This window comes from Psammomys obesus, unplaced genomic scaffold (assembly GCF_907164565.1).
Source record: "Psammomys obesus unplaced genomic scaffold, mPsaObe1.curated_primary_1811, whole genome shotgun sequence".
NCBI lineage: Eukaryota > Metazoa > Chordata > Mammalia > Rodentia > Muridae > Psammomys > Psammomys obesus.
This window is the reverse complement of record NW_026593874.1, coordinates 44873-56161: the sequence shown is the minus strand read 5'-3', so window position 1 is coordinate 56161 and position 11289 is coordinate 44873. Positions and strand designations below refer to the sequence as shown.

The 11289-nt window shown below is 59.3% G+C and overlaps 1 protein-coding gene across 1 annotated transcript in view; it reads right to left on the bottom strand.

Annotated features, from left to right (window-relative positions):
• Grik5 (glutamate ionotropic receptor kainate type subunit 5) overlaps positions 1 to 10546 on the bottom strand; it is a gene marked incomplete at its 3' end in the record, with an annotated part of 50637 nt that extends 40091 nt beyond the window's left edge. Inside the window, 6 exon segments of the mRNA XM_055617361.1 lie at positions 1104 to 1282; positions 2983 to 3148; positions 3224 to 3321; positions 5683 to 5847; positions 6088 to 6216; positions 9526 to 10546. Of these exon segments, the coding sequence (XP_055473336.1) occupies positions 1104 to 1282; positions 2983 to 3148; positions 3224 to 3321; positions 5683 to 5847; positions 6088 to 6166 (687 nt within the window).
• Positions 10547 to 11289: the final 743 nt, after the last annotated feature.

Sequence of the window (11289 nt, the reverse complement as noted above, 5' to 3'; positions counted from 1 at the left end):
ACGGGCACGGAGACAGTGTGCACTGACACACACACACACACACACACACACCCACGGGCACGGAGACAGTGTGCACTGACTCTCACACACACACACACACACACACCCCCACGGGCACGGAGACAGTGTGCACTGACACACACACACACACACACACCCACACACACACGGGCACGGAGACAGTGTGCACTGACGCTCACACCCTGATGCACAGTTGCACAGGAGAGGCCGAGATCTCTGCCCAGGCGGCCTGTCCACGCAGAGCCTCTTCCCTAAGTCCTCTCTCTACCCTCGAGAGCCTGCCCAACACTTCCGCCTGCAGGCTGCAGTCAGCAGTGACACATGGTTTTAATTAAAAGGAAAATAAATGAAAAACAAACGGAGAAAAATAATACAAATTTGATTATGAAGAAAAATTAAGTGCAGGGAAGGGAAGGAATGATTAATGAGCTTGGCCCACTGACGGATGGAATGTGCTAGGCCTCGGGGAGAGGTCCTGGTGCACGGGGCCTCGGGGATCCCAGCGTCTACGTCCACAATGTTCAAAATATCTGCCCCACATAGAGGGGCGGGAGGCCCCGGTTCAGGCCATGTTTGAAGCCCTCAACACAGAGCTCCAAGTTCTCTAATGTGAGGTCAGCCTGAATACCCGCAGAGAGAGCTCAAACTCAGGAGCTAGAGAGGTGGCTCTGCGGTTAGGAGCGTGCACTGGCTCTGCAGAGGACCCGAGTTCAATTCCCAGCACCCACGTGGCTCACTGCTTCCTGTAACTCCAGTTCCAGGGGAACCCCACAGCTCTGGCCTCCAGAGGCATCAGCACTCACACACACAGAACCACCCCCCCACACACACATAATGAGAAACAATAAATCTTTTGAAAAAGAAATAAAACCACAGCAACAACAGTCCTAAAGAGTGATGACGCAGACGTTTCCTCTGGGCCCACGAGGCTCCAAGGACTTTCCCTGCTGCAGGCTCATCACCCTCACACACCGAGAGGTAGGGCCTCCCTACTGATCCCAGGTCACTCGACCCCTCGGAGCCCGCTTCCCACCGCTGAGGTATCTGGCCCCCAGGTTCTGTGGAGAAGAGGAGGGGCCCACCTTACGGAGGACAAGGTGGGAGATGGATGCGTTGGCATCGATGATGATGGTGGACACTTTGTCGTCGCGGATCTCCTTGAGCAGCGGCGTGGGGTCCCGGCTGTCGTCCAGCATCCGCACGGAGAGCGTCTCCTTCGAGATGAGGAAACCTCGCACCAATTCTTCTAACCGCAGCAGGCCTGAGGGAGGGCCAGGCCCACGTTAGAGCGCTTCCTTCTGCCCACCCGGACACGGCCCTCAGAACTGCCTTCCCCTCTCCCAGCAGGGGGGGCATGCTCAGAAAACAGCAGGTGCTCTTGGGACACTGGGCTTGGGGACTTAGTTCTTTGAGGGACCCCCAAGCAAAACCCCCTCTAAGAAAGCTCCCGGGAATGTCTGACACAGCAGTGACGCTTTCCCAGCCTGTCTCCCTCCTTCAGGTGACAGGTCGCCACGTGCCAGCCGCTCTGCCCAGAACCCTGCCCGCAGCCTGGGTTCTTCTCTTTCTCTCCCTAAGCCATCAGAGCCTATGAAGCTGTGCCATGGCCGCCACCCTGGCATAAGCCACTGCCCTCTCTCGCCTCCTGCACTGGCCATGCCTGTGCTGAGTGTGCTCCCCACAAGCAGCCAGCGGTGGAAGCGGGTGTGCCCTGCTCTGTGCCAAGGTCTCATCTGCGAGGGCCCCTCGTCTCGCAGTCAGCCTTCTGGTCCTGTGGCCTTAGCCTGGCTGCTCCCTCCCTGGGACCCTGTTTCCCCAGGCTCCTTCATGGCTGACCTCTGACCTGCCCCAGCTCCCTAAGAGGCCCACACCCACTACCGCCCCTACCCCCACTCCAACCTGAATGACCTTGCTCCTTCTCCAGAGAACAGAGTAGATAAGAGCTTTGCCTGACTTCTGTCATTGGAAAGGAGGTTTGACAAGGACACTGTCTCGCTCACAGCTGTCCTAACGCAAGTCTGACACCCAGCAGGTGTTCAGTAAGGACCTCCAAAAAGATGAATCCCTTCCAGAAGTTCCAAAGCTCAGTACCCCCCTGCACACTCACAGCCCGCCGCAGACCACCGCCCATGACCATCTCAGGGAACTCACACCTGAAGCCCGCGTGCTCTCCTCCTCTCTATGGAGGCCTACACAGGCTGCCGCCCATTCGCTCCTCCCTGTGAGGAGGCCTGGCCCCACACCCACCCGCACCCTCTCACCTAACCCACGGCTCGTCTGGTCTCTCCGGACACACATGTCCCTACGCAGGCCGACACCTCCACTACAGGGATCTGGCCGTGCAGCCTCGCCCTGCTGCGGCTCGGCCGGCCCCAGCGCCCCTGTTCCGCACTCAGCCTCAGCACTCCTGGGGCTGCACTCCGAGGCCTCCTGTCTGTCCCACCAAGCAGCCCTCCAGAAGAACACACTCGCCCAGCACTTCACAGTCAGCTTAGGGGGGCACGCTCAGATACGGGCTCCAGGCCTCCTAGAGTCAGGGGTCAGGACCCCTTCCAAAGGCCCCACACATGTCCTGGCAGCCCACACCACTGTGGGGTCCCAAGTCCTCAGTGGCCTGAGGCCTCCCCTAGACCAGGAGTTGTATGAAGGGGCAATTACAAGCAAAATGACATGATAAATACATACGAACATGCCAAAGAAAACCTACACTATCTGAAAATCAATAATACGTGTAGAAAAGTTAGGTGCCAGCACTGCCCACAGCCACCCTGCACGCCTGGTGAGAGCTGGGCAAAGGGAGTTCTCTGCCAGTGAATCGCAGGGGTCTCTCTGGGACAAGAACTGGTCTATGGAACCCAGTGTCCCAGCTCTCACGGTGGGACCAGGGGAGGGTGGCACACTCAGGCTCCAGGGAAGGGGTGGCTAGAAAGAACGGGAAAAGAACAGGAGGTTCTCCCTCACACTCAGCCTTGGCGCAGATGAGGCTGGCCGACGGGTAGTTAAAGGACTTGAGGATTCGAGAGACGGCCAGGCTGACGTCTTCGTTACTGGGGTACAGGCTGACAGATGCGAACCGAAGGTACTGAAGGCGGGGCGTCTCCTCAGGACCCACCTTGATATGGGGGATCTGGACAGAAGGGAGACGTTGCTTGCCAGGGGTCCAAGTCTCCCCCCCCAGTCCCCCCCAATCACAACCCCTCACCTCCTTCTCCCCACAGATATGGCTCACGGTGGAGGCAGAAGCTGGGCTGGAGGAAGGTCCCAGGACAGACACGACCCCCTTGGGCAGGATCTGACACACTGTGAAGGGTGGGAAGGAAACTCGAGTCAGGGGCTCTGCTCCCACCACCCTCTCAGGAGACTGCCTGGTCCAGGGAGGGACCCAGAAGCTCAGAGATGTGGGACACTCCTCCAGCAGCCTGGATTCCAGAGGACCAGCCGCTTGGCCTGCTCAGACACAGGGAGCCAGGGAACAGCCACAGAGAGACAGGCCAAGTCAGGAGGAACACGGGAAAGCGTGTGTGTGTGTGTGTGTGTGTGCGCGTGCACCTGTATCTGCGCGTGCTTAGGGAAGGTCTCGCCACATTGCCCAGGCTACCTTGGATCTTCGTATGGAGACAGGACTACCCTGGGCTTGTACTCCTCTTCCTGGGCCTCCTACAGGCCCGCACCCCCACGCCCAGCTCTGTGAGCCTCCTTTGAACTGCAAACCAGGAGGGAGCTTCCCCTCCCTCCAAGCCGGTGCCCTCAGGGGAAACTCGGCCCTGAAACTGATGTGTGGTGAAGGAGGGGATTGGCCAGCATCCTGATGTAGGCAGGGTACAGAGGATGGGTGGGAGATGGAGAGAAAATGAATCTGGAGACAAATAAGAGGCAGGGTTAATGGCTCTTGGGAGAGAAACAGAAAACAAGGACCATTTCAGGCCTCCCTGTGCAAATGGTGGGGCCTTCAGCACAGAGGGCACAGAAGGAACAAGCTTGCGTTGAGATGTGGTGGTCCATCTTCATGCTATCGGTGGCACGACAGAAAGTCAGGATGGGTTCGGAGAACAGCGTGGCTGGGGCTAGTCAGAAAGCTTAGACCGTGCGCACAGACACAGGAAGGATGAGGACGCAAATGAGGTCACACCACTGCAAGGGTTAGGGACTAACTTCAGAAGTGGCTCTGTCTAGGAGCTCCTGGTTCCCCAGCACTGTTTCGGGAATGGCTGAGTCCAGCTCCTCTGCAGGCCTGCCAGGGGCCTCTTTTTAACAGGTCCCGCGTTCCTTTGACCTGGCTGTATTCTCAGGGTCCCCTTAAGCACACGGACTCCAGCTGGTCAAGACGGCCTCACCCACACCCTGTTCCTTGGCATGCCTGCTCTATCCCCCGCCTCTTTAGCCTCCGTCTCAGCTCCTCCACACTGTGATGCACCAGTCGAAAGCCTGAAAAGCAGCCCATTCCATTCTCCCTGCTGGAGGCCTGAAACCCACAGTCTACAACACTCAGGATAAGGCCGGTGGGGAAGAAAACTGTTCACACCTCTGTTTACTCACTGTGCTTGGAGTCAAAGCCCCCTGTTAGGAATGCTAAGTGAGCTCATCTCAGGCTTAAAATGTCTGCTGGTTGGGCTTGGGCTGGGCTGGGTTTTTCAGGCAGGATTTTACTCTGTATGTATGCCTCAGGTTGGCCTGAAACTTACTATGTAGTCAAGATTGACTTCACATTCACAGAGCTCTCCTGCCCCCGCCTTCCAAGCGCTCAGACTACAGGTGTGAGCCAGCATGCCCAGTATAAAACATGTCTTGTGTTTTTGTTTTCGTTTGGTTTTTCTGAGACAGGGTTTCTCTGTGTAGCCTTGGCTGTCCTGGAACTCACTTTGTAGATCAGGCTGGCCTCCAGCTCACAGAGATCCACCGGCCTCTTCCTCCCAAGCCTTGGGATTAAAGGTATGAGCCAAGACTGCCCAGCTAAAAGGTGTCTTAATGCAGACCGCTGCAAAGAGCTTCGAGCGAGCTTTTGTCAACTTGATGTAAAGCCCGGCCATCTGGGAGGGGCCCCTCACTGAGGAAGCTCTTGCAGCAGACTGGCCTGTGGGACTGAAGTGGGAGGGCTCACCCTGCCGTGGGTGGCGCTAACCCTGGGAAGACGATGGTGGGCATCTACAGGAAAGCGGGTTGAGCAAGCCAGGAGGAACAGGCCAGTGAGCAGTGCTCCTCCACAGTTCTGCTGCAGGTCCTGCCTCCAGGTTCCTGCCCGGAGTTCCTGCCCTGGTTTCCCTCCATCATGGCCTACATAACCTGCAGACTTAAACCCTTGCTTCCCCAAGTTGGTTTTGGTCACTGTTTTATCACGGCTGAAAAAAGCAAGCTAGGAGAGCAGGAACTACCATTCACGGGTCCAAATGAGCATCAGCCGGCACCTCTGCGGCCCTCCCACGGGGCAAGCCTGCTCTGCGGGCGCACAGTGCCGCACTCCGCCTCCTGCTCACCCGCAGCTGCTCTACCTGACCCACCGGGATTTATAAAGCCTGCGCCTCAGGGCCTGGGCCTCTAAACCCAGCGGCGGCCCAGCTCGGTGGCAGCGGGCAGGTGTGAGCAAAGGAGCACAGGCTGAGCTGAGAAGGCCAGGGTGGAGGGACTGAGGGAGGACACCCCCCGACGCCCCGACGCCCCGCTCACTGGTGTCCGTGGTCTCGTACTGGCTGTCCCGCTGCAGCTCAAAGATGTCGACTTCCACCCGGGCCTTGGCGGGGACCTCGATGATCCCGTTGATCTGCTCCCGGGCCAGGGCCAGAGCCAGACGCTCCCCACGGCCACACACGGTCTGGTCATCCAGGATTGCAGCTGAGAGGAGACAGGAGTTGGGAGGGGCCAGATGCCTACGGCCTGAGAAAGGGTGGCTGTGGGGCTTTGGATGTGAGACCAAAGGCTGGAGGTCTAGACTCCCGGATCTGAGACTGGCTAGCAGGGTCCCGGACTCCTGGGTCCAGAGGGGAGAACTGGCGACCTGAGCACCTTGGTACTAGTATGCCTGAGTTCCCAGGACGGGTCTGGAGGGGAGTTTCTGAGGAGCTGGGGCCTCACCCATGCGCAGTGATGACAGCACCTGGCAGCTGGGGTTGGCGAAGGCAACTATCAGCAGCAGCAGCAGCTCAGCCGGCATCTTCCTCCCCTCCTCATGGGGATGCAGCTGCCGCGGCCCCCACTCGCCACCTGCAGAGAGACACCCCGGCCCCAAGACGGGTGGCTGGTGTGAGGGGACAGCATCTCTTAGAGAAGCTGCTGGATGGGGTGGCAAGCATAGTCCTCCCAGTCATTACTGAGGAGGAATCCACAGTTCTGAAAGGCCCAGCTCGCTGGGGACAGCAAGTGCATAGTCCTGAGCTCTGGAAGATGGAAAGGTCAGCGGTCACTGATAGGACAGGCACTGCTAGAAATTTCAAGTAGGAGTGATTCTGAGGACCAGCCCCACCCCAACAGGAAACTGGGAAGTGCTGCCACCACCCCAGTCCCGCCCCTGTCTCTGGGCAGGCAGCCGTTACTAGGCAACAGAAACTGGCTGGAGAGGATGCAGTGGTTGCTAGGCAACCCTATCCCAAGCCTCACTTGCCACCTTCCTGATGTCCCTGGTTCCCACAATCCCATGGGAGAGAGGTCTGGGCACCCAAGGTCTGATAGGTGAAACTATCTGAAAATTAGGAAACTTGGTGAGGGGTAGGGAGGGAGGAAGGCAGGGAAGCTGGGAGGAAAATCAACATAGCAAAGAACTTGAAAAGACAGCACAGAAGAGAAAGGAGGAAACAGAAAGAGTATCTGATGAGAAGTGAAAAAGGAAAGACACAGGGACTCAGAAAACGAGAAAGGAAGGGGAAACAGACAGACACAAAAGAATGGAAAGATGACAGAACAGCTGACGACAGGGAAAAGCAAGGAAGTGCGCTGAAGGAAGTTAGAGGTAGGCCTGGGAGAGAGATGGGGAAAGAGACGGCGCAGGACGGTGTGGAGATAAAAGGACAGATGCCAGAGAGAGGGATGAGGACCAGACAGGGGCTATTCGTGGGTGGGTGTGGGTGAGGACAGATACAGGGAGAGGCACAAACTGACTCATAGGGCCAGTGAGAGTCCAGCAGGGAGAGGGGAACGCTGGAAGACTTTCTGCAAGAAAGAGGCGGCTGCTCAGGCGCGGCCTGCACCCTGCTCTGGGGCGCTGAGGGAGGCTGGTACACGGCTCCTCACAGCCCCGGCTCGGGGTGCCCAGGTGTGCTGTGGGTACTCCGGCTGTTGGCCGCACAAGCGCTGGGCGGGGTGTGTTTTCCAGGTGTGCACACGGATCCCTGGCACTGGAGCAGTGTGGAGTCCCCACCAGCCCCGGGGAGGGGCTCCAGCTGGCACCAGGCCAGGGTGGCAATCCTGAGGAAGGGCACATCACACGCAAGGCCCAAGGAGAAAGGGAGGCTCATCAGTCTCGCAGGTGCCCCTACTTCCCGGGTGACCTTGGAAAGTCCTCCCCAGGCCGCTCAGCCTTTGGGTTCAACAGACTGCTGGCTGCAGACTGCCATTTACCTCTAGTGTGGAGGCCTGACCAGGAGGGAGGAGCAGGGAATTCTGGGAGAGCTAGAAGGAGAGTTCTCAAGGGGAAGGGCAGGAGGGGGTTACCCTAGGACACTGGGAACAAAGGGGTTCAGGGACTACTGATCAGAGAAGGCTGAGAGGGCAGAGGGCAGGGCCCTACAGGTGGCAGACAGGTGGGCAAAGTGGATGGAGGCATTGTGCAGACAGACTGTGGGCCGCTGTGACACACAGGTGCTGGGAAGTGTGTACAGGAAGCCAGCCCTGAAGGTGACTACGGCTGAGTGTGGAGGTGAGAGGGAGACACACGGTAGTCAGACATCCATACCAGGATGCAGTTCCTTCACTCTGGAGGCCGGGGAGTCACGGAGAGCGTGAGGCTAGTCTACGCTGTACAGTGATCCCTGCACTACAGAGTTGGACCCTGTCTCAGAAACAAAGAGCTATGAAAGGAGCAGATGAGGGACGCAAGAAGGAACAGGGAGCAGGCAGGCCCAGGACACACAGACCCCGAGACTCACAGCAGGCAGGAACAGATAGAAACAGCCCCGGCCACAGAGGGGAGCTGAGGAGAGGGGACCAGGCCCCACAGGTTGGAGACATTAGCTAGGACGGGAGGCAAGCAGGAGAGAGGGGCTGAACCGCAAGAAGAGCAGGGCATGGTGACACAGCTGTAAGGCTAGTGGCCAGCAGGCAGAGGTGGGATCAGGGGTTCAGAGCCAGGTTCAGCTACACCGCAAATCCCAGGCTAGCCTGGACTACAGGAAACCCTGTCTCCCAGAGCAGAACAAATAAGGAAAAAGATAGGGAGCAGAAAAAACAACAACAACAACCAAAACAAAATCAACCAACCAAACAAACAAAAACCCAAGAAACTGACGAGAGAGACAGTCTGAGACAGATAGACAGACAGACAGACAGAGTGTGAGCAAAGGGCAAGCAGCACAGCAGCTTCAGGGAACTGAGTGAGGCCAGAGGGGCAGAAGCGAGGATGAAAAGGCCTGTGGGAGAAGCACACAGGGAGAGAGCTGCCCACACAGACTAAAGAGATGAGCCAGGAGGGAAACTGAGGCAGAGTGGACGCCCCAGAAGGGAGAGCAGCCTGCACAGATGCAGGAACTCAGTGATGCCTGCAGGAGTGCAGAGGATCCCAGAGCCCCCAGCCCAGGGGTGCTGGGAGGGAGGGAAGCAAAAAGGTAGCAGGGTTCAGAAGTAGAAGACTGAGACAGTGGATGGCAGGGCCAGGGCAAAAGGCAGGGGAGACAGCAGGGGATGGGGACAGCTATGGAGGGGAACATTGGGGACCCAGGTGGGTCTGGGGGAGCAAAGCTGAAAAGTGAGCGATGAACACGGAGGTGGGGAGGATCAGGCAGAGAATGGAAAGATAGTGGGAAGAAGGCTAGATGTGAATTAGCATCTCCAACAGAGACAGATGCTAAGCCAGGGTGAGAGAGCAGTGGAGAAAAGAGAAGTTGGGCAGAGCCGGGTAGGCCAGGGAGACAGGTGAAATGCAGACTTGGAAATGCAAAGGCATTTTTCAGGAGACAGGAGGTGCAATGGGACAGAGAGAGAGAGAGAGAGAGACAGAGACAGACAGAAAAAGAGAGAGAAAACCAACACACAAGTCAGGAGCCAGTGTGGGTCTGGGACCCTAAGCTTGGAGAAGGAACAAGCCAGGACCCTTGTGAAGAGAGTTCCCGCAGGGCCAGTCAACCCACAGGGCCCTGGGAAGCTCGGACTGAGGGTAGGTGTGAGGTGTGTGCCCAAGAGTAAGGGTGAGAAAAGGTCGTGGAGAATGAGAGGTTGGGAGGGAGGGCACAAAGCAGCGGGGAGCAGGTTCCTTGCCATCTACCGGGAGCAGGGACTGTGGGGCCCTTGCCAGCCTGCTGGCCGGGCAGGGTGGCCTTGCAGGACCCAGGACCCAGCCCAAATCCCCTCCCTGCAGACACTTACGGATCCTGGTGGGACGGAGGGCTGGGCTCCCTCGAGGCCCGAGGAACTACTGAGAGATGCTCCGACGCTGGGTGCTGGTGAGGCTGGGGCCGGGGGGAGAGGGCAGTCCACCGGGCCCCCTCCCCCGCCGCCCGCGGTGGCCCCCAACTAATCCAAAACAGTGTCTCTCCAGCAGCAGGGAGGAAGGACAGGTGGAAAAGCAAAGGGCGGGCCAGGAGGGGAGGAAGGGGAAAGGAGAAAATGGAGGAGAGAAGGGGAGAGAGGAGAGGGGGAAGGAGCAAACGGAGGGGAAGGAGGGAGGAAAGGAGGAGAGGAAGGTGAAAACGGAAGGGAGGGGGGCACAGGCAAAGCCGGGGGAGGGGGAAGCCGGCCCAGGAAAGGGCCCCCGCCCCCTCCCCTAGCCGGGCCGGCCTGGGGGGGGCACAGGGGGTGAGGACTGGGTGGAGAAAAGAAAGCTGGCCATCGGGAGAAGTGGGGGAGGGGAGGGCCTGCTGGGGGGGAGGGGGCCGCCCCCTTCCCCCCCTCCCCCCAGAGCCTTGGCCCTGCCCTGGATGAGGCTAGGGCCTGGAGTCCTCAAGCCCTCGGTCCCCACGGGAAAAGCATGCTTGGGGGCCAGGAGAGGCCGGGCAGTGAAGGGGCTGGCGAGGACAGGGTAACTGGCAGCCCTGGAGAAACCAAGAAGGGGGGGGGGGGGGATGAGGTGGAGAGATGAGGTGGGAGGAGAGGATGGAGAGGAGCAGGTGAACGGGAAGGCGGAGGAGGGTGGGGTGTCCTGGGGGCGGCCCGCTCTCAGTGGGAGGGCCTGGCCGAGTACTCTGGTCCCGTGTGAGCAGCAGCCGCCGGCGGCTCTGTGTCCCCAGCCGGGCCTGCCTCCCGGCTGCCGCCGGTACTCCCGCCGCCGCCGCTCCTTCTCCCCTCCTAGGCCGCCGCCTGTCCGCCCGCCCGCGCTGGGTCCTGGAGCGCGGGGGGAGTGGTGGTGATGGTGGTGGAGGGGAGAGATGGAGGGAGGGAGGGAGGGAGGCAGGGAGGGGGGCGGGCAGGAGGAAGACAGGGAGCAGGGAGGGAGGGGAGCAGGGGAGGGGGAGATCGTATTGGTCGGGGCTAGGGGGCCCTGCGAGGAGAATGCTGATGAGAAGCCGAGCTGCATTGGATGAAGGGCCCACCCCCGGGGCCACCCCCTCCAACCACACCATGCCACCGCCCAGCCCAGGCAGCCCTGGGTACCGGAGCCCATGGAGATGAGAGGCATTGGTGGGGAGGACTGAGCGAAGGGCCTCGAGGTGGGGAGAGAGGATTACAGAGATGGAGAAAAAAATGCAGAGAAACGGAAGGACAGCCATCAAGGCCCTAGAGGGTGGGCCAAGGCCCCCAAACTCCACAAGGCCAAGGACGGGACAAAAAAAGCAAGCCACATGAGGACAGGAGAGCAGCATAGCCTAACAGAGGTGTCTGAGGGTGGGGACAGCCCCGAGCCAGAGGGACAGACGCAGAAAGTCTCCTCAGGATAGGGAGACTTACACAGAGGGGCAACCAGGAAGCAAACACAGGGCCAGGGAGCAAGGTGAGGCCACCCAATCGGGACACAGTCCCGTGGGCACAGAAGGCCACGGAACTGGAAGCAGAGGCGGGGGGGGGGGGGGTTCTGCATTATGCATAGAGAACTCCTGGGGACCCGTGGATGAGTGGGAGGTGACAAGAGGCCCCATCTCCTGGTCACCTGAGCAGAGCCAGAGTGGAGAAGCCCTCTCTCTCAGGGAATACTGC